General features: G+C 36.9%; 2 protein-coding genes across 2 annotated transcripts in view; one reads left to right on the forward strand and one right to left on the reverse strand.

Moving 5' to 3' along the window:
- Positions 1 to 13,730, forward strand: part of LOC127454163 (sodium/potassium-transporting ATPase subunit alpha-3-like) — a 34,973-nt gene extending 21,243 nt beyond the window's left edge. The window contains exons 8-22 of the mRNA XM_051721166.1: positions 233 to 350; positions 1,583 to 1,851; positions 3,903 to 4,101; positions 4,204 to 4,448; positions 4,971 to 5,163; positions 6,613 to 6,925; positions 7,125 to 7,275; positions 7,888 to 8,056; positions 8,175 to 8,329; positions 9,123 to 9,246; positions 9,753 to 9,898; positions 10,024 to 10,154; positions 10,239 to 10,340; positions 11,653 to 11,744; positions 12,250 to 13,730. Coding sequence (XP_051577126.1) covers positions 233 to 350; positions 1,583 to 1,851; positions 3,903 to 4,101; positions 4,204 to 4,448; positions 4,971 to 5,163; positions 6,613 to 6,925; positions 7,125 to 7,275; positions 7,888 to 8,056; positions 8,175 to 8,329; positions 9,123 to 9,246; positions 9,753 to 9,898; positions 10,024 to 10,154; positions 10,239 to 10,340; positions 11,653 to 11,744; positions 12,250 to 12,278 — 2,436 coding nt within the window. The 3' untranslated portion in view covers positions 12,279 to 13,730. The remainder of the gene's footprint in view (positions 1 to 232; positions 351 to 1,582; positions 1,852 to 3,902; positions 4,102 to 4,203; positions 4,449 to 4,970; positions 5,164 to 6,612; positions 6,926 to 7,124; positions 7,276 to 7,887; positions 8,057 to 8,174; positions 8,330 to 9,122; positions 9,247 to 9,752; positions 9,899 to 10,023; positions 10,155 to 10,238; positions 10,341 to 11,652; positions 11,745 to 12,249) is intronic.
- A 1,716-nt stretch (positions 13,731 to 15,446) lies between these two features.
- On the reverse strand, positions 15,447 to 21,350 carry rabac1 (Rab acceptor 1 (prenylated)). Its single transcript, XM_051720845.1, has 6 exons — positions 21,285 to 21,350; positions 19,324 to 19,404; positions 18,769 to 18,981; positions 17,814 to 17,911; positions 16,530 to 16,631; positions 15,447 to 16,437 (listed from the first exon to the last, which is right to left on the reverse strand). Exons 2-6 carry the CDS (start codon positions 19,392 to 19,394, stop codon positions 16,349 to 16,351), a joined length of 573 nt encoding a protein of 190 aa, XP_051576805.1. The 5' UTR covers positions 19,395 to 19,404; positions 21,285 to 21,350; the 3' UTR covers positions 15,447 to 16,348.
- Between the last annotated feature and the right edge of the window lie 86 nt (positions 21,351 to 21,436).

Raw genomic sequence — 21,436 nt, forward strand, 5'->3', positions numbered from 1 at the left:
ATGTATTTTAATTTTGTTTCATTTTTTTCCAATTATGTCCATATTTCCAGTTTATATTTTAGTTCATTTAAATGTTTTTATTTAGTTTTCATTTGAGATGTTTTTAGTTAACAATAACAGCAGGGCTGCAGACATATCCCTGCATAACTTACACACTTGTTAACTAACTTATCTCCATGAAATGTTGCTACTTAGTTGTCATACATGTTTGTGTTTCTGACATCGTATGTAGGTGGATAACTCCTCCCTCACTGGTGAATCAGAACCCCAGACGAGATCCCCTGACTGTACCCATGACAACCCTCTGGAAACCCGCAACATTGCTTTCTTCTCCACTAACTGTGTGGAAGGTGTGGAATTAACTATAATACAGTGCTGACCTTGTCTGTCCATTTAAAAGTGAAGTTCAGATTAGGGATGTGCACGGTAACTGTTTTTAATATTCGGTCAGCTGCTAAGGTTTATGATTGCTTATTTGTTTTTTCATCAGGACTCTGGAATAAAGAACGATTTATTGCAATGGATATGCATCAAACACTACTCAAAACAGCAGAGAACAAAGTGCACTATGAGCAGTGAGCTTAAAGGGATAGTTCACCCAAAAATGAAAACTCTCTCATCATTTACTCACACTCATGCCATCCCAGATGTGTATGACTTTCTTTTTTCTGCTGAACACAAACGAAGATTTTTAGAAGAACATCTCAGCTCTGTAGGTCTATACAATGAAAGTGAATGGTGACCAGAACTTTGAAGATCCAAAAAGGAAATAAAGTCAGCATAAAAGTAATCCATAAGACTCCGGTGGTTTAGTCCAACTTTGCTGTACATCTTGACAGCAGTTTCCTTGGCGATCACGAGTTCAAGCTCGATTACACTTCCTATAGTGCCGTCTAATGCTCTGTGCAGGCGTCAAGCACTAGAAAGTGTAATCAAGCTTGAAATGAGGGATGAGCATGAGTAAATAATGAGAGAATTTTCATTTTTAGGTGAACTATCCCTTTAAATAACCCAATACATATAACTTCAAATGATAAAATCACTTTAAAGTCAGACAAAAAGAATCAATCTGTCACTGCGTGTAACATAATATTGTTAACCAACGGAAAATATTAATTTAAGTGCTAAACTGGGTATGTGCTCTGACCGGGCAAATTCACATTTCAGTGAGGCAGCGCACACTAGTACTGTCATGTGCATGGAGTTATACTGCTGTGGTTTATTAGCTTCGTCGCGATGCTTTGAATTTTAAATGGTTTAGCATTTAACTTGTGGAATTAATGTCTGCACACCAGAGAAAAAGGGAATAAACACTGGCTTACCGTTTATCAAGCGCTGTTTGTTTAGGTACACGTGTGAACAGGCCCTAACTCTATACTTAAAAAACTGACACCAAAACCCGGCAGTTTCTCAGGTCCTGTCGGGCTGGGGTTGGGTTGCAGAACTCTATTGCAAGTGTAGAATAACCAAATAGTGATTTTGGTATTCGAAAACAGGCAGGTAGAAAGGTTAACCGAATAACGACTATCCGTGCATATCCCAAGTTTAGATATTAAAAATGTGTTTTCTTTTTCACTATCAGGTACTGCTCGTGGTATTGTGGTCTGTACTGGTGACCGCACCGTGATGGGACGCATCGCCACTCTCACCTCAGGACTGGAGACAGGGAAAACTCCCATTGCCAAGGAGATTGAGCACTTTATTCACATAATCACAGGCGTGGCCTGCTTCCTTGGAGTGACTTTCTTCATTTTGTCAGTCGCTCTGGGGTACACCTGGCTGGAGGCCGTCATCTTCCTCATCGGAATCATCGTTGCTAATGTGCCTGAGGGTCTGCTGGCTACTGTCACTGTGAGTATTCTTAAAGGCAAAGGCGTTATTTACTGGTGGGACATGTCCCTTTGTCTTTGCCAATTTTGTCCCCACCACTTTTTGAAATAGCTTTCATCAGGTAAGTGTCTAAAGCGGATGAAACATCTCCAGTTCTTGAGCAGGAGTTTCCATTTCACTTGTGTGTGTTGTAATAAGTGCTCGTTGCGGCTGTTATCAGTGACGTTGAGTGACAGCGGGCGATGTTCTCTCGTGCATGCAGATGCACGCTCTTCTCACTCTGTTGTTCCGCATCTTGCACTCTTTTCCAGTTAAATTGCAAAGCAAAATGCCAGCAGATGTGTCCCCGCTCATGATATACTTCCACTGATGTACAGGTTAATTCTTTGTTTATTAAAATGAAATAAATGTTTAGTTTTTATAGCCTTTCCCTGCTTTGTAAGCATCAAAGTAAGAGTTTCAAAGAGTCTGAGGGTGCATCTCATTCAGCTCCCTATTTCAGTAGTCAGGGCGCTGATCAGGGAGTCAGCCGTTTTTAGGGCTGTCCCATTCGCAAAATCGTTCCAGTGCATTAAAATGTTCGCTCCCTAAAAAGTCCCACAATGCACCATAAAAACCAGGGAGCATCGTTGCTCACTATGTTCCCTTACTGGAAACAATGTCATGTCATTAGATGACGAGAACAAAAATAAAACTATGAAATCCAAGCCTTGTTTTCTCTTTAAAAGAGATATTGTTTGAAATGTATTTAATTCATAATTACCAAGTGAAACAATCTTTTAAATATTCCAGTTGTTATAAGAAGGTTTAAAACACGCTCCTATATATTTTTATTTCTTTATTTATGCCATTTATCTGTTATAAAACACTGAACATTTGAATATCTTCAATGAAAATGAACGATAGTGTCATTTATACAGTGGTAGTGCTGATTAATAACAGCTGCGCTTGAATGCGCGAGCTCGTTAACTGCAGGTGACTGAGTCATAATTGTCCCAATGTTCAGTGGATGAACACCCTTGCCAGTGCCCGAATTCGTGTTCATGATATACTGATTCACAACATAGGGAACTGATTGAGACACAGGGTGAGAATTTATTAAACTGTGAAACTGTCATCACCTGACTTAGATCAAGGCCTAGCAAGTCAATTAAGTTTTGATACATTAAAAAACAACACTAGAAATATAACTCTAGTGGATGAATAGAAAGGGTATCCAAACTTTTGCACCTGCCACATTTACTTTTTTTTTCATCTGTTAAATTAAGCAAATAAATAATAAATGTGCACAATAATTTGCAGAAATATGTCTAGTTTAAGTGTGTTCACTATAAAGATTGTGTTGTCTTTTTTTTACTTTGAAAATCAACAAAGCATGTTCTTTGGCCAGGAGTGCCCAAACTTTTGCATACAACTGTAAGTGCTTAGATTGGTTAACACACACAATAAGAATGAATGGATCTATAGCGTTTTTTGTCTGAGAAAATCAATGTAAAACGCGTCTCAAACGAGCCCTAGTCCACCTCATTGCATATCTCGAAACTCTCACATAATAAATGCGTGTTGCGCGAAAGATTTCGACATTGACTGAAAACCTGCCCTGTCCCTCTGTCAGCATAACGGAAAAGCTGTTCAGTCTTGAACATTCGATGCCCAGGATCAACTCACTCACTGAAGCGCTTGAGAGTTTCAAGCGTTCGTCCTATGAGAATGTCATGTGGTGTCATGAATAATCATGAGATAGCGCCTTCTCTTTTTTTCTTTTTTCTTTTTTTTTTGTGATCAATATTTTTATTGAGTTTGAAAAAGAGCATATAGATCACAAATCAGAGATAGCGCCTTCTCAGAGGATAAGGCAGCACAGTGTCATTAATAATTATGAGTGAAATCTGTTTTCAAACAATACATATTTTTGCATTTCCAGTTGTTGATACCAGTGGCACAGAAATTACACACTTGAGCTTTAAAAATTTCAGTACAATTCAGTCCAGTTACATTATTTTATTGTAATCCAAATCTGTTTCATGCAGCTTAATATGTCTCTAATGTCTTTTTATTTCTCTGTGTCTCAGGTGTGCCTCACTCTGACAGCCAAGCGTATGGCTCGTAAGAACTGCCTGGTGAAGAATCTTGAAGCCGTAGAGACACTAGGTTCCACCTCAACTATCTGCTCGGACAAGACTGGAACTCTGACCCAGAACCGAATGACTGTTGCACACATGTGGTTCGACAACCAGATCCATGAAGCTGACACTACTGAAGATCAGTCTGGTCTGTCCTTTTCTTCTCATGCAAAGCCTTATGATGATCTAGTCTTGCCCACTGTATGACACCAGTGTTCTCTGTAGAGTCTAAGTGGGTCTCTCTGTGTAGGTGCATCATTTGATAAGAGCTCGGTGACGTGGGTGTCTCTGGCCCGTGTGGCGGCGCTGTGTAACAGGGCAGTGTTTAAGGCAGCACAAGATGCTTTGCCCATCCTGAAGAGGGACGTGGCAGGTGATGCCTCTGAGTCCGCTCTGCTCAAGTGTATTGAGCTGTGCTGTGGATCAGTCAAGATGATGAGAGAGAAGAACAAGAAAGTAGCTGAAATCCCATTCAACTCCACCAACAAATACCAGGTTTGTCATCAGTTATCGGTGGACCCAGAAGCAACCTGCAGACTCACATTTTCTGCGCTAATTTTAGGGGAAAAATCTGCAGAATGGATGGGAAACATGGGAAGGATTTGGTAAATGGAGCTGAGAGTACTACACTCTAATTACCAGCTCAAATTAACCCAAATATTTCATAAGTGATAATTCATGGAGCAGTAATGTGAAGAATTTTGTTAATGACAGTTTCTACTTAGGAAGAAATCTGCTGAACTGTCTAGTGAGTTCGGCAGGTGCAGATTCTGTGTGGGCCTGATTATTGGTTTTCAGAATCAAATGGCAAACACCAGCTTGAAATATGATCAGTGGGAAGAGCTTAATTTGAAATACTTCAACCAATGAAAAGCACTTTAGCACTGACAGTCTAATGTCGGGGTAGATATGTAACCCTAAAACTAAAGCATATATCAGATCTCTCAAAAGCATTAGTGCAACCTCATGCATTACCACCAAAAAATATCTATCAACCCTGTCTCCTTCTGTCCCCAGCTGTCCATCCACGAGACAGAGGATCCCAATGATAACCGTTACCTGTTGGTGATGAAGGGGGCGCCAGAGCGCATCCTGGACCGCTGTTCCACCATAATGCTGCAAGGTAAAGAGCAGCCCATGGACGAAGAGTTGAAGGAGGCCTTCCAGAACGCCTACATGGAGCTTGGAGGACTGGGAGAGCGAGTGCTGGGTGAGTATACAGTATATAGTGTAGTAGTATATACTGGACGCAAAAAGTATTTGGACACTTAATTTGTCCAAATTTAATTGCATTAGGTTCAAAATATCAAACCAAGTGTAATCTGCAAACAAATGATGATACACCTTCTCTCAGAACTAACTTTGCTTTTCTTGGCCATTTTTGTTTTTTTCATTACTTGTAACTAACTGGTCTCAAGGTGATTTTTAGTGGATGTGTGAAGTCATTTGTTCATCAAATTAACTATGAACATGTTACGCTAACATTTGACAACAAGAAAGTGCAAAAGTACTTTTTGTCTTAATTTTTAACAATATATCTATTGTTTTACTATTTGAAACCTAACAAACTTATTTTTGTGAGATGATAAGTCTTGGTGTTAAACAAAGATTTTTAGAAGAATATCTCAGCTCTGTAGGTCCATTCCAAGTTAATGGTGGCCAGAACTTTGAAGGTCCAAAAAGCACATAAAGGCCACATAAAAGTAATCCAAAATTGGTTTAATCAATGTCTTCTGAAGCGATATGATAGGTGTGGATGAGAAACAGATCAATATTGAAGTCCTTTTTTACTATAAATCTCTACATTCACATTCTTCTTCTTTTGTTTTTGGTGATTTGCATTCTTTCTGCATATCGCCACCTACTGGGCAGGGAGGAGAATTTATAGTAAAAAAGGACTTTATTATTAAATAAAACCTATTATGGTTTCAAAAATCAAAGTGCACGACAAATGGTGTTATTGACTCCCAAAAGAAAGAACCGATTCTGAACACCTGAAATGAGTCGTTAGTAATTCCAGACTTACTTCCTGTACTAATCTACGTAATTTGGTAACAAAAAACCCGCCTCTGGTCTTCATTGGCTGCTTGCGATCAGCTTTGATCCGCCCTCAAACACTACACTAAGTGGTAGACCAATCACAACAGACTGGGACATCTGACCAATCAGAGCAGAGTAGGCTCTCTGAAAGGAGGAGTTTAGAATGAATCCTTTAGAATGGATCATTGAACGAGTCGTTTTTGACACTGGGGAAAAAAGGGTAATGCTGCAATTTAAATTATGAGCAAATTAAAGTGTTTTTTGACCTTGGATGCATGTAAATCTATTGTATCAGACCTTTAAAACTCAAAAAAGTCTTATTGATTACCTACATGGAGCTTCAAAGTTCTGGCCACCATTCACTTGTATTGTAACAACCTACAGAGATGAAATATTCTTCTAAAAATCTTTGTTTGTGTTCTGCTGAAGAATGAAAGTCATACACATCTGGGATGGCAGAGGGTGAATAAATGATGTGAGAATATACATTTTTTGGTGAACTATCCCTTTAAATGTCCAAGTGCTTTTGGTGCAACTAAATATAATATAAAGTTTACAGAGTACGTTAAAAAAGTTATGGTGTATGTGTATATACAACAAATTTGTCTCCTGTCCAAAGGATTCTGCCATCTCTTACTTCCTGAGGATCAGTACCCAAAAGGCTTTGCCTTTGACACAGAGGATGTGAACTTCCAGACAGACAACTTGTGCTTCGTGGGGCTGATATCAATGATTGACCCGCCTCGCGCTGCCGTGCCCGATGCTGTGGGGAAGTGCCGTTCTGCTGGCATCAAGGTCATCATGGTGACTGGAGATCACCCCATTACTGCCAAAGCCATCGCCAAGGGTGTGGGCATCATCTCAGAGGGTAACGAGACCGTGGAGGACATTGCTGCCCGCCTCAACATCCCCGTTAGTCAGGTCAATCCCAGGTAAGACAGTAGCCAGGATGATGAATGGACACACCAAAACAACATGCCTTTACATCAGCATACATAATATATGTGGATATAGAGGCGAAGCCACACTTATACACATAGCAGAGCCACATGAAACACAAATACACATATTTGTGTACACGTATATAGATATAAGCACACATATAAACATACTTTTCTGATGGTCCTTTAGGGATGCCAAAGCTTGTGTGATTCATGGAACAGATCTCAAGGACTATTCTCAAGAGCAAATAGATGAAGTTCTGCAGAACCACACAGAGATTGTGTTTGCCAGAACATCTCCACAGCAAAAACTCATCATTGTAGAGGGCTGCCAACGACAGGTAAACACACATCTTAACATTAACATATGAAATGTGAAGATAGTTTATAGTCATTGCGTTGCAAAAATCTTTTTTAATGAGTATATTTGTCTCTTCTTTCAGTAAAAATGTCAAAACATTCATAAATTTTTTTTACATTTACTTGAAAGGCAAAATTGCATAAGATATTAATATTTATTTTCTGAGAATGTATCCTATATTTACTTTATCTTACCTATTAGCAAATATTTTATTTATTTTTTGTTATTTTTTTTTAATAAATCTAAAAATTATAAACTATTGTGGTTTATGGAAACAAGAAAAAATAATGCCTAGGGGTAAGAAAAATAAACATATTCTTAAGAAATGTCTTATTATTTACACAATTTTTGATTTGTTTTTAGGATGTTTGGATATTTTTACGGATATTTTTAAAACAAGACAGATATTTTGCAGTGCAGTCCTCCATAAATCCTCAACATTTCAATAATATCCTAATTATACTTTTGTTTTGTGCCTTTTTCTTTTTCTTTCTTTCTTTCATTCTTTTTTTCATTCTTTCTTTCTTTCTTTCTTACTTTTTCTTTATTTTTCTTACTTACTTTTTTCTTTCTTTCTTTCTCTCTCTCCCAGGGTGCTATTGTGGCTGTAACAGGTGATGGTGTGAATGACTCTCCGGCCCTGAAGAAGGCTGATATCGGTGTTGCCATGGGCATTTCTGGCTCTGATGTGTCTAAACAGGCTGCTGACATGATTCTACTGGATGACAACTTTGCCTCCATTGTCACTGGCGTGGAAGAGGGTGAGAATGATAGGAGAGACTGAAGTGTGAATGATTGGACAGGACTGGTGTTGTCAAAACAAGAGGGTTTTGGGTGAATCATTTTAAAGTAAGTGTTGATGTGTTTCTTCCTTTGCAGGGCGTCTGATCTTTGATAATTTGAAGAAGTCCATTGCATACACCTTGACCAGCAACATCCCTGAGATCACCCCCTTCTTGTTCTTCATTATTGTCAATATCCCTCTGCCCCTGGGCACAATCACCATCCTCTGCATCGACCTAGGAACTGACATGGTAAGACATGACGCACACACACATGCCTCTGATGTAAGCAAATTTTACACAGATGCACTAGCCTATATCAGATAAACACATTCCCAAACACTCCTGCATACATTAAGCTGCTCATATACACACCTCAATACACACACAAAAACAACAGGGTTCCCACAGGCATGGAAAACCTGGGCATAGCAGGGAATTTTAAAATGTGTTTTTCAGGAATGGAAAAGTAATGGAAATTAATGAGACATTCTTGCAAGATGTTCTCTTGAATTGTTTTTTCTCAAAGAATTGGTCAAACAGGCACTCAGATCTGCCTGAATAATTAATTAGCAAAATATTTGGTCTGAATCAAAATTATTTGTAAAAATCTTTCTCTAACAAGCATAAATAATCACAAACTGGAAAGGTCATGTAAAATCATGTAAATGTATTGGTCAAAAAGTGTTGGAACCATTAACCTCTTCAACTCGTGTATTTTTGGGCTGCCGCCTGCCATTTTTCACACTCAAATTTAAAAGCTCACCATTTAACATACTGTGGACTAATTGCCAAAATTGGTCTCGTTTTTTCAGAATTGTCATTAGAAAGCTGAAAAGCCCCTTTGCTATGATATATCACATTGTATCAGCAATAGCCGATAACATATATTTCCAATTATTTGTTTAGCATGCTTTTCCTGCTGGACTGCATATTTTGTTCTGGACATCTAAGATATAACATTGGATTATTCACACAAACAAGCTCACAGACAACAGAAAAATTGCTTTTTTTTTTTTCTCTCTCTTTGTCTCTGTCTCCGTAGGTCCCTGCTATCTCCCTGGCTTATGAGGCCGCTGAGAGTGACATCATGAAGAGGCAGCCCAGGAACCCTCTGAGAGACAAACTTGTGAATGAGCGTCTCATCAGCATTGCTTATGGACAAATTGGTTAGTTTGATCCACAAATTTCTTGAACAACCAATGGGTGCTGCCATGATGGCTTCCTACCTCTGTTTGCCAGTTTTCCCTTTCTAGTTTCATTAAAAATCATAGTAGAAGCGACATACCATGAACCAGAACCGTTTGAAATGTAAAATTGAGATAAATTTGAGCTCAGGCTCAACATGTGCTCATGTTACTTGCCGTAAAAATACGATTTTTCAAGGAAATACTGTATAGAAGCCCGACAAATTAGAGAAGAATGTCTGTGTGCAGTGCACTATGGGTTACATTCCATTCTGACGCAGGGGGAAAGGAAACAAGCATGCTTGAAGCTTTAAAAATAAAAGATCCTCAAAAAAAAGTGTGTTTGTGTACATCTGGTGCAGTACCTGGGTTATGATTGTATTCAAGAAAAAATCCGATTCAAAGTACCTCTCAACACATTTCCCTCATCTGAAAATGATTTGATGTATGGTTGATAAGCACACGTCTGTTTATGTGTTTCCGTACAGGTATGATCCAGGCTTTGGGTGGCTTCTTCGCATACTTTGTGATTCTGGCTGAGAATGGCTTCCTGCCCTCTCTGCTCGTGGGTATCAGACTCAACTGGGATGACCGTTCCTTCAATGACCTGGAAGACAGTTACGGACAGCAGTGGGTGGGTGCTCTGTGTTTTAAAGTGGACAATGTGTTGTGCAGGTGTTTGGGTGTGTTAGAGAGGTTAAAAGATGTTTCATCTCTAGTGTTCAGCATGTTGTATAATGTTGTGTTCATGTTTTACAGACATACGAGCAGAGGAAGATTGTTGAGTTTACATGTCACACAGCGTTCTTTGTCAGTATTGTGGTCGTACAATGGGCTGATGTCATCATCTGCAAGACCAGACGCAACTCAGTATTCCAGCAGGGCATGAGGTGAGTTCAGGAAGTTTGTGTGTTTGTCTGTGTGAAGAAGAGGAAGTAAAGAAAGTATTTTGTGTAACTGTGTGTCTTTTACAGGAATAAGATTCTGATCTTCGGGCTGTTCGAAGAAACAGCTCTTGCTGCATTCCTCTCATACTGCCCGGGCATGGATGTGGCCCTCAGGATGTACCCACTAAAGTGAGTTGAACACAACACACCTGCACAAATATATACGCAGCTGGAAGTGAAACCTCCAGTAGTATGGCACTTCCAGTTCCACCTTTTAGCAAGCTAAAATGCAAATGCATATGTACAAAACTAGAAACTAGGGTTGAAAAAATGCAATGATCTGACCATTGGAAATTCAGTGCATCAATGAGTGCCATTTAAATTAGTCAGATCATTGGGATTCAACAACAAATATAACTGTAGGTCATCTGCATAGCAATGAAAATGTATGTTGTATTTTCGAATCACAGAACCAAGAGGTAACATGTATAGAGAAATCAAAATTGGCCCTAACAGGGATCCTTGCGGAACGGCACAATTTATTTGATGTTAATAAAGATGACTAAGGTTGATGAGGATGAATATAGTTGATGAGGAGGACATCTCCAACAGACAATACAAATTTCCTATTTGACAAATAGGAAAGAAACCAATATAAAGCCACCCCAGATATTCCCACTTATCTCTGTAGGCACCTTAAGCGGCGTTTGTACTGGCTAATCCAATGTGCGCAAGTATTGTGCACGTGCCTCTTCAAGGTTTGAGGTCAAAAGAGAATAACTAGATTATTTTAAATCTCATGTAAAAATGGGTTTCTTGTGAGTTTCTTGTGGGTTCAGCGGTTTCAAGGCACTCGCTATAAACATCAAGCACTGCATACAGCTACAGTATATAAAGAATCTTAATATATAAATCAAAATTCATTAAATATATATATTTCCCTGTGAAGCGCACTTTAATTTGGAGTGAGACTTCATTGCATCAGAGATGCCACTTGACTTTACTCACAGTTGATTGGTTTAGTAGCTGTGTGCGATCTGTTACCCAGAATAAAACCGGAGCAGGTTAGCCGTATAGTGTAAGTAAGCATGGTGATGAACACCAGTAAAAACAGACCTCATTTTTTTTTTTTATTAAAAACTCAAACTTACACTGAAACCGGGCCTGAGATAGGCCTCTGGTGTATTGTTTTCATTGTTTCCATTGCAATTCAGGATAAATTGTCCCATCATGTCTTCAGCACATTTTTTAAATGATTATGAATTATATGTACTAAATATACAGTATATACCAAATAATTGAACCGAATTGTTACCAAATGTCAGATTTCATGATGCATTGCATAATTTCTTAAAGAATCATAATAGAATTATATCTTTGTCAAAGCAAAAATGTGCATATATTTACAAACAGTTTCCACACATCCTATATTCTGCTGTATAAAGTAACATATAAATACGGTACTTTTAAAAGTACTCACTTGTCTCTCTATCTTCTCCAGGCCGAGCTGGTGGTTCTGTGCTTTCCCGTACAGTTTCTTAATCTTTGTGTATGATGAGGTCCGAAAGCTGCTCCTGCGCCGGAACCCTGGTGGTATGTGTTCCTCACTACTGTCTTTGACACACACACACACACACATATGGTAATGAAAATTACAGTGATTTTACTATGGGTAAGGCATATGCGTAGGCACAAAACAAAGAGTTATAAACAGCATTTTGAAGCCACAGTATTAGCAATGTGATATCAGAAACCAATATTCAATAAAAAGTCCACATTGTTATTACTAATAATAGGAATAAACAATTCTTCCACCAGGTAATAAAGTTCTTTATCCTGTTTACGGTTGCCAAGCAACATAGCAAGCTGGCGCTTTAATATACACAGATAATGTACTTTAATACGCAATAGAATGTGTGGTCTCAGGTGTGCATTTATAGTCATTTAACAATGACTTGTTTACATCGTATGTGACTCATTTAATCAGAATTTACAATCAGAAATATTCATTTTATATAACTCAACGAATGATTCAATTATTTACAACATACATCAACCTTTCTTAAAACAATTCTCTCTCTCTTTCTCTTTCTTGCAGGTTGGGTGGAAAGGGAGACATACTATTGATCAACAAGTTATCTTCTTTACTCTCATTCTTACATTTCCATTTTGTTCTACTTCTCTCTTCTCTCCCCAATCAGAACGCACAACCATTCTCTCCTCCCCCGTTTAAAGAGACAGCAGCTTTAAGCCAATAGCATGTCTCTCCCCAAAGAGGAAAACACAAAGCACCTTTCAGACTCGGGACCGTCCACCATCATGCCCCCATTTCCTATAATACTCTTTGCATGTATTTTCACACAGCTGTGTACATAAAGTCTACTATATATCTTAAAGTGGCAGCTGCATAATCATTATGTAGATTCGAAAGGAGCTTTTGATGCTAAAAAGGGAGTATATACACCCACCTATTAAAAAGGCCGTCCATTCACACTTCCCCTCCTTCATTTCTTCTCCCTGTTCCTCCTGTCACACACGGATACACAGATCACACAAATCTGTTGTTGGATCCCACAACACACTGCTCAACTCCGTTTAACACTCTGACTTTCTCTGTTTTAATGAAATTTTGTTTAATAATTTTGCTTGTTAGGTCATTTTATGTTCTTTATTCAGTAAGGGAGATGGCTCAGTGGCTTTGAACAGTTTATATAATTTGTATTTTCTATTGAAGTTTGATGGAAACAAGCATGTTGATTCTGTTTCCCCACATTGGCATTCTCTATCTCTTTCTCTGTCTTTCTTCTGCTCTTTTATGCCTTTGTTCGTGTGTTTGTTTGACCCACTGCTACAATAACCCTAAATGTTTCAAATACAATTACAAACACTTGTGTGTTTTAGGAAAAATATAAACAATACCAGATCTGATTAAAACAAATAAAGACATGTATTGGAAGATAGAAACACTGGAAAAAACAGTAAAAAATTAACCTGTTGTTTGTTAAAACTTAAATGACTGAAACACACTGCAGGCAAGTCCATGTTTAATATCAGGTATCGCACAGAACATGAGTATGATGTTGAACAGCGTCTGTGGAATACAATCTACTGCCGTTATGGACCTAAACACACCAGGTCTAATTGTTTCCCCCTTGTGTCAGTTTTCACAGATCTGGCACAGGTTATCTCCCTTGTAGAAACATGAGGATAGAAATCTGAACCACATATTTTCCAAAAATCTGTCTTGAGAGATCACATTTTTTGACATAATCAAATGATTTGAGTAATTGATTGGGTCTGGTGTGTGAGGGTTCCAGGAGATGAGTTTATCAGGAGATGAAATCAGTATGAAACCGTATCAGGTCTCATGGTCTGTATGCGTGCATCTCTGTTTGTGGTGTGTGTGTGTATGCATGTGTGAGGTGAGGGACAGTGCGCTGTTGCAGCCAGTCATTGTCTGTGTTCATCTGACAGAAGTGTTGATGCTGAAACTTAAGACAGAGAAGAAAAAACTACTGATAGAAAAATGGATCTTAATGAAGTCAACTCCAATAAAACATCTAGTACATTTAATACAAACTAGTGATGTATGAGTCTTTATTTCTGGCTGCCTTTCTCCTGTATCTCACTATATCACATATCTAAGCAATCTCTTACATGTGATATCTTGTGAAAGTGCTTCAAGAATGTTAACATGAGAATCAGAATGCCAGTTGTTCATAAAATTCTACAAATTCCCTGCACCTTATGTTTTCTTTAGCCAAAAATTTGATGATGCTTTTAGCCACCAATAAGACTGTAGTACTCTCAGCTCAATGCAACATATTTTAAATATTTAAATCAACACATATATATATATATATATATATATATATATATATATATATATATATATATATATATATATATATATATATATTTTAAGATTTACACAATTCAATTTTCAATTTCAAAATTCTATAGAATTTAATTGAGTAATCTTTAACAAATATTTTACATTGTATTAATTACATTTTTTTTTTATTACACAATTCAATTTGATGGAATATCGTTATGACATAGAAATAGGCAAAAATAAATAAATAAATAAATAAAATAAAAAAAAAAACATTTTGAGTGTATTCTACAGAATTTCACAGATTTTGCTCAAAAACATCAGTGCAAAAAATGTGGGGAAAAGTTTGCAGATTCCATCTGGGCCGGCTCATAGTCTTAGCAAATTTTAAATGAAATAGGTAACACCAATGTATTAATTTATATTAGCACAAAATTGACTATATAAATAGTATAGATTTAATACATACTATTTTTAGTATGTATAAATACTTAAACCTAGTATTTATGATTTAGTAAACATAAAAAATATATTCTAAAATATAAATACATGTATATTTGTAAGTTGATGTTATATTTAAAGTTTTATACATTAACATTAGTTTAATGCATTAGGTATCATGAACTAACAATGAACAATATTTTTTACAGCATGTATTAATCCTGGTCATGTTAATTTATAAATATACTAATGTTCATTGTCAGTTTATAATGCATTAACAAATGTTAACACACTGTATAACTTTAAACATTTTAGTACATGTAGAAATTTCCATTAACCAAGATTAATGCTGTAATTTTTTTATTGTTCATGTTTGAGGCTCTATCACCAAAGCCTAATTATCAATGATATAAAGGTATTCTTTAAATATACTTACATGAAACCCACAATTGTATCTATTTCTAGAAATGGCAATTAAATACTCTTTATGTGCAGTATGTTAAACCGCATGGATATCTTTTTTTAAACTATAAAGTATGACTCTAATAATGCTGACTGCAGCACTCCCCATACATTTATGTCACTGCAAACCACTGACTTGCAAAACTGGACTGCCCAACACACACACACCCTAATGTCCCCTGGGAGAATGCTATGGGCTCACTGCAGTGTCTCTCTCTCTCTCTCCCCCTCCCTCCTTACTGCACTGCTGTAATGAAATATCGATCGGCTGCTCTTGCCGCAGTGTTTAAATGAAAAGGTAGATCCCACTCAAGGTCATCACTATGGCAACGTACAAATAAGATGGACTGTCACTGGATTTGTCATTAAAAAAAAACTGGTCACATAAACCCCATTTGTGTGTGATGATTAAGAATACGAAAGACAGCAAGGATAATGAAAAGACGCAATAGCTACTTAATAAATAAAAGAATACTAAAGCCAGGACCACTCGAGTTGTTTCTGCAATTTTCCCCATGTGCAGTGATAAAAATATTAAGTATTATACAGGCTGAGCATTTTATTGCACTTCCCATTTATTAATACAAAAGAAGCAAGTCATACATAAGATGCCAGATGAAACTTTTTTTTTTTTGTTGTTTTTTTTGTTGTTTTTTTTTGCATAAAATGAGGGAACAAAGACAAATAAAAACCCTTCCACTGGGAATATTATCAGGAGTTGATTACACAAAATAGCATTAATAGCAACAGTACATATCTTTACCATGTAACAAAGGCAAGTGAGTTAACAGTACAAATGAGTTAAGTATAGCTTAAAACATATGATTATGTAATACCTGGTCACTATATATATATATATATATATATAAACACACATCACTGAATTTGTCAAGAGAGCACATTCTTGTTATCTGGTTGCAGGGTTGTTGTTTTTTTAAATGGATGAGCTAGCATAACCAATTTTTTCTTTGTGAAGCTATTCATGATATATGTTCTCTAGAAAAAGATCTTATCAAAATCACCTTTACAGGTAAAGTGTGTATTTTTATATATATTAAAATACTTACAATATTAACAATAAACGTTATTCTTTTACAGATTTGTCATTTTTTTAAGTCAGAGTTTTATTTTAGGTCACAATCAATTTGGTTTGTGTTTGCTTTAAGGATGTTGAGAAAGTAAATAACTTTACGTGAGTAACAAATGAAAATGATTTCCAATAGGTACTATTCTGAAGGCATTTGAGGTCTTTAAATGTATTTGATCTGTCTTTCTGTCTTAAAAGTCATTTCAACAGTCTATCCTTATCTCTTTGCTGGTCTGTCCATGAGTATGTTGATATTGTATAATCATTGATGCATATTACAAAGTAGCACAACCAGTATGCGGCAATACAAATGATGAAGCAACACATTTCAGGTTAACATGAGGCAAAAGGTCAAAGGTGAGAGGTGTCCTTTTAAACAGGTTCCATGAGCAGCTCCTCCATATCAGAAGACTCCAGCTCACGAAATGCTGCATGCGAGCCAATGACAGCTAGTGTAGCACCTAAATGAAAGAAATCAGAGTTTCAGAGGGAAAAGGAGTGTTTGTGGAAACCATTGAAATACAGTGAGATGAAGGTGAAAAAATATACTCACCTAGTACCCAGAACACAGCTCCTCCCGCTCCAGCTAGCCAGAACACAGGAAAGGAAACTCCTCCTGCTAAACCTAACTGGTGTCCCTGAGTCAACTCACGGCCTGAGAAGCAAAGGAGGATGTGTGTTTAGGTGCAGATTAAAACACTAACCTCACATCAAACATTCATCACTTACACTTTACATAATCTTACACACTTTAAGCATAGCATTTTCAGCCAGTGGTCTGTGGAACCCTTGGGGTCTCTGAAGGTACTACAAGGGGTCAGTGGAGAAGATATTTTCAAATAGAAGTTTCAAAACCACACAAACTAATTTCTAACTAACTAATCATCTGATCCGAGGAAGAATTAAATAATGTAGTAATGTTATTTAATGTTAAAGAGTAAAGCTAGTTAGCAATACAATATAGTAATGACTGTGTTACTGAGAAAATCTAGCTTTTTTATCCTGGTGGTCCATTGTTTAGATAAGAGTCCAGGTTGGGAGTTGCTGGGCATGTAGAGGTTGAAAACTCCTGCTTTAAGACAACAATTCAAATAAACCATATAAACACAAATACAATCCTTAAAGGAACAGTACCCCCAAAAATGAAAATTCTCTCATAATTTGCTCACCCTCACTCCATCCCAGATGTGTATGACTTTCTTTCTTCTGCAGAACACAGACTAAGATTTTTTTTTAATAAGAATATCTCTGCTCTTTTGGTCCATAAAATGCAAGTGAATGAGTGTCAAAATTTTGATGCTCCAAACATCACATAAATCAGCATAAAAGTAATCCATAAGACTCCAGCGGTTAAATATATATCTTCAGAACTGATATGATAGGTGTGGGTGAGAAACAGATCAATATTTATGTCTTTTTTTACTATTAATTTTCCTCTCGTGAATCACCAAAAACACAAGAAGAAGAAAGTGAAAGTTAAAGTGGAGATCAAGGGAGTAGAATTTATAGTAAAAATGGACTTAAATATTGATCTGTTTTTCACCCACACACATCATTTCACTTCTGAAGATATAGATTTAACCACTGGAGTTTTATGGATCACTTTTATGCTGACTTATGTGATGTTTGGAGCATCAAAATTTTGGCACCCATTCACTTTCATTGTATGGACCAAAAGAGCTGAGATATTCTTAAAAAAAAAAAAAAAATCTTAATTTGTGTTCTGCAGAAGAAAGAAAGTAATACACATCTGGGATGGCATAAGGATGAGTAAATGATGAGAGAATTTTCATTTTTGGGTGAACTATTCCTTTAAAATGACATTTCACTCTCTTACCAAAAACAACCAGCTTCTTTTCCAGTGTTTTCAAGTGGATTACATAGAAGGCACCAGCAAACACTCCCAAGGCAATCAACAGCATTGGGGAACTGATACTGAAGGAGAAGAAAAGAGAAAGAAACTTTCACAAATAATATACTGCTGATTAGAATTTTATTTTAACAGCACCTTCAAATTTGCTGTTAACAGAATAAACATTCACAGCAAGAAAGTAAGCCTTCCACATGGCCTTTTGAAGTAAGAATAGGCCAGACTGAATGTGGACTTTAACAGAATCTTCAACACACACACACACACACACCCATGTAGTGTGTACATAAGATTAAAGGATGACACCATTACAATATACACTCACTGAGCACATTATTAGAAACACTATGGTCCTAATAAAGTGTCCGATGTGGTTTTCTGCTGTTGTAGTCCATCCGCCTCAAGTTCAATGTGTTTTGCATTCTGAGCTGCTATTCTGCTCCCTATAATTGTGCAGAGCAGTTATCTGAGTTACCGTAGCCTTTCTGTCAGCTCGAACCAGTCTGGCCATTTTCCGTTGATCTCTCTCATCAACAAGGCGTTTCTGTCTGCAAAACTGACACTCACTGGATGTTTTTTTGTTTTTGATAGCATTCGGAGTAAACACAGCATCAGCAGTTACAGAAATACTCAAACCAGCCCGTCTGGCACCAACAATCATGCCACGGTCTAAATCACTGAGAACACATTTTTCCCCATTCTGTTTGTTGATGTGAACATAAACTGAAACTCCTGACCCATATCTGCATGATTATATGCACTGCTGCCACACGATTGGTTGGTTAGATAATCGCATGAATAAGTAGGTGTACCGGTGTTCCTAATAAAGTGCTCAGTGAGTGTATTTATATCTATTGCAGTGGAGAAGGTGCGTTCATGTTAAGTTAAAAATTATCTTTAGCATTTTGAGGCAGTTCCTTACATGCAGTAGAGGATGAGTCCCAGGAAGATGAATGTGTAGTTGTTTTGATAGGTGTTCAGGTTCCTCACCACACGTTGGCACAGTTCTCCAAAGTTTCGGGGTTTGGAGAACTTTCGCTGATCTACAAAGCTGGCCCACGGACGGATGGCCTTCCGCCTGCGATCCAACCAATCCTTAATCGCACTTCCAGACAGACCTTTAGGCAGCCACAGCCTGAGTGAGACAGGAAGATACTAGAGTCATAACATATAATAACACAGTATAATAATATACCCACATACAAATTTAATGTAGTATCATAATAAAACTGTAATAAAAAGTACGGAGTAATAAAACATTACTTATTATATGATAATATGTGACTGTCATTACATTGGACCATATAATTAATTATGAATGATAATACTATGTGAGGTCAAACAACAGGAAAGAAAGGGAAGGGAAATAATCAATTTTATATTTACATGTACATGATTTAAAATTACATATGAAACATCGCTGGACTCCTGAGCATATAGGTCTTCTATTATTGGTGAGAAAAAGCGCACTACTTACCTCCCCACTATTCCTGCTCCAGGAAGCTGCTCCGCCTCACTGCTAAAGGGGTCGCTCGCTTTTCCATCCATCTCCACGTGCCTATTTACACACACAGACCTTAACTAATGGGAATATACAACCGATTTAACTCTAAATATCTAATGAATTTCCAATGCTATTTAGTGCTACTGAATACCCTAGAAGAATTACTGTAGATCGTGTGTGTGTCATTAGAGGGCACAGTCTGAACTGTAGGTTCCTTCAACCACACTGCCCATATGTAGAATTTTTTATTGCACTTTAATTTATTGTTGAAAATATTGATGTAAATTGTAAATTTTTCAAATGTGTTGTTGGGTATTACTGCAAATCAGAAAGACAGGCCAATTCACACATAGTTGATACATTTTGTTCTTTTAATGGCTTCATTCCACATTCATAAATGCAATTTCTTAGGAAAGAAACCATGTTTTACAGTGCTTATAAGGAAATGGTTCATTATGTTGAATCAATTTTGCCCTCGCAGAAGCAAAAAGCTACTCAAACTGTACAGGCATGTATTCTCTTTAAAGTCTTTATGTAATATTTTTCAAAAAGAAAAGAAAAAAGGTTCCTTCTTCCATGATGGAGACATTCCATCAATTTGCTCAATTAGAGTATTTTCTGTCTATTTGCATTACTCTATTTAGTTCTCAAAAGGGCAAGAGGTCTGGAAAATGTACTCAAACAAGAGGGGAATGAAAACCTTAAAAGTGGGAAAACAGGGTCTCTTTAAACCTACTCATATGTTTGAACTTTAAGTGGACCACTGCTTACTGGTGTCTGTCCACACTTTTACATGAACATTTCACATGTAACAAACCACTTAAAGGAATATTCCGGGTTCAATAAAAGTTACGCTCAATCGACAGCATTTGTGGCATAAATAATGTCGATTACCTTCAAATTTATTTTGACTTACCTATCATTTTCTTAATAAAAAAAAAAAAAAAAAAAAGCAAACATCTGGGTTCTAGTGAGGCACTTACAACAGAAGTGAATGGGGACAATTTCAAAAACATCAAAATACTCACTGTTTCAGAATAGCCACAAGACATAAACAATGTGTGTGTTAACATGATTTTAGTGTGATAAAATCCCTTACCAACCGTTTCTGTGGAAAGTTATAGCCAATTTTACAACAAACCCTAAAACCCTCAAATGACTGTACAAATGACAAATTAACAACTTTACAGTTCAAAAAATACATTAGTTTTAACAGCAGAATTATTGTAAGTGCTTTTATACAATTATAAACTTCACATTTCTGCCTTTAAACCTTCCAAAAATTGGCCTCATTCACTTCCATTGTAAGTGCCTCACTGTAACCTCGATTTTTTTTTTTTTTTTTTAAAGAAGGGACTAGTCGAAATTTCTTTTTGTGGTAATCAACATTATGCCACAAATGCTGTCGATTCACCTGTACTAAACCCGGAATATTCATTTAACATTAAAATAAATTCAATAAACTTTCTTTGGAAATAATTATTTATTCTGGGAATAAAAAATAAGGTGAAAAACAGTTTCCACCAACTGCTCAGCATGGTACAAATGTTTTAAATTATATAATGTGAGCTAATGGAAAATCGATGTCACTAAGGGCTTGTCGAAAGTCTCCGCGTCCACAAAGAAAAAATCCAGCAGAACAAGTTTGTTACGTCGCTGCATTACTTCAGCTGTTTTAAAACATACTGGACGATTAATCTCTATCATATAAAATCATGATCTTTCTGTCTATTAGGTACAAAAACACTCCCAAATGTGTGTTTATCAAATCTGTTAAGGAAACAAACAGGAGCTCTTTGTCAAATAATGTTGATTCCCTTCAACGTAAAATTAACAAAATCAAAGTGACCTTTGAGAAGCGATAACTGAGTCTGATGGCAAAACGGTGCACGGCAAGGTACAAAATACATATAAGAATAAAACATCTTACTTACAGTACTTTGTCTAGATGTTTTCAGTGTGTTGATCCACAGCGGATATGATGTGGTTAGCCAGCAATGAAAATAATCTTCTTCTCTAGACGTAATCCAGAGTGAAACTGACGACCGCCTCCTAGTGACGCTAAGCGAGTAGGACACTTGGAATG

Source organism: Myxocyprinus asiaticus, chromosome 16, assembly GCF_019703515.2.
Source record: "Myxocyprinus asiaticus isolate MX2 ecotype Aquarium Trade chromosome 16, UBuf_Myxa_2, whole genome shotgun sequence".
Taxonomy (NCBI): Eukaryota; Metazoa; Chordata; class Actinopteri; order Cypriniformes; family Catostomidae; genus Myxocyprinus; species Myxocyprinus asiaticus.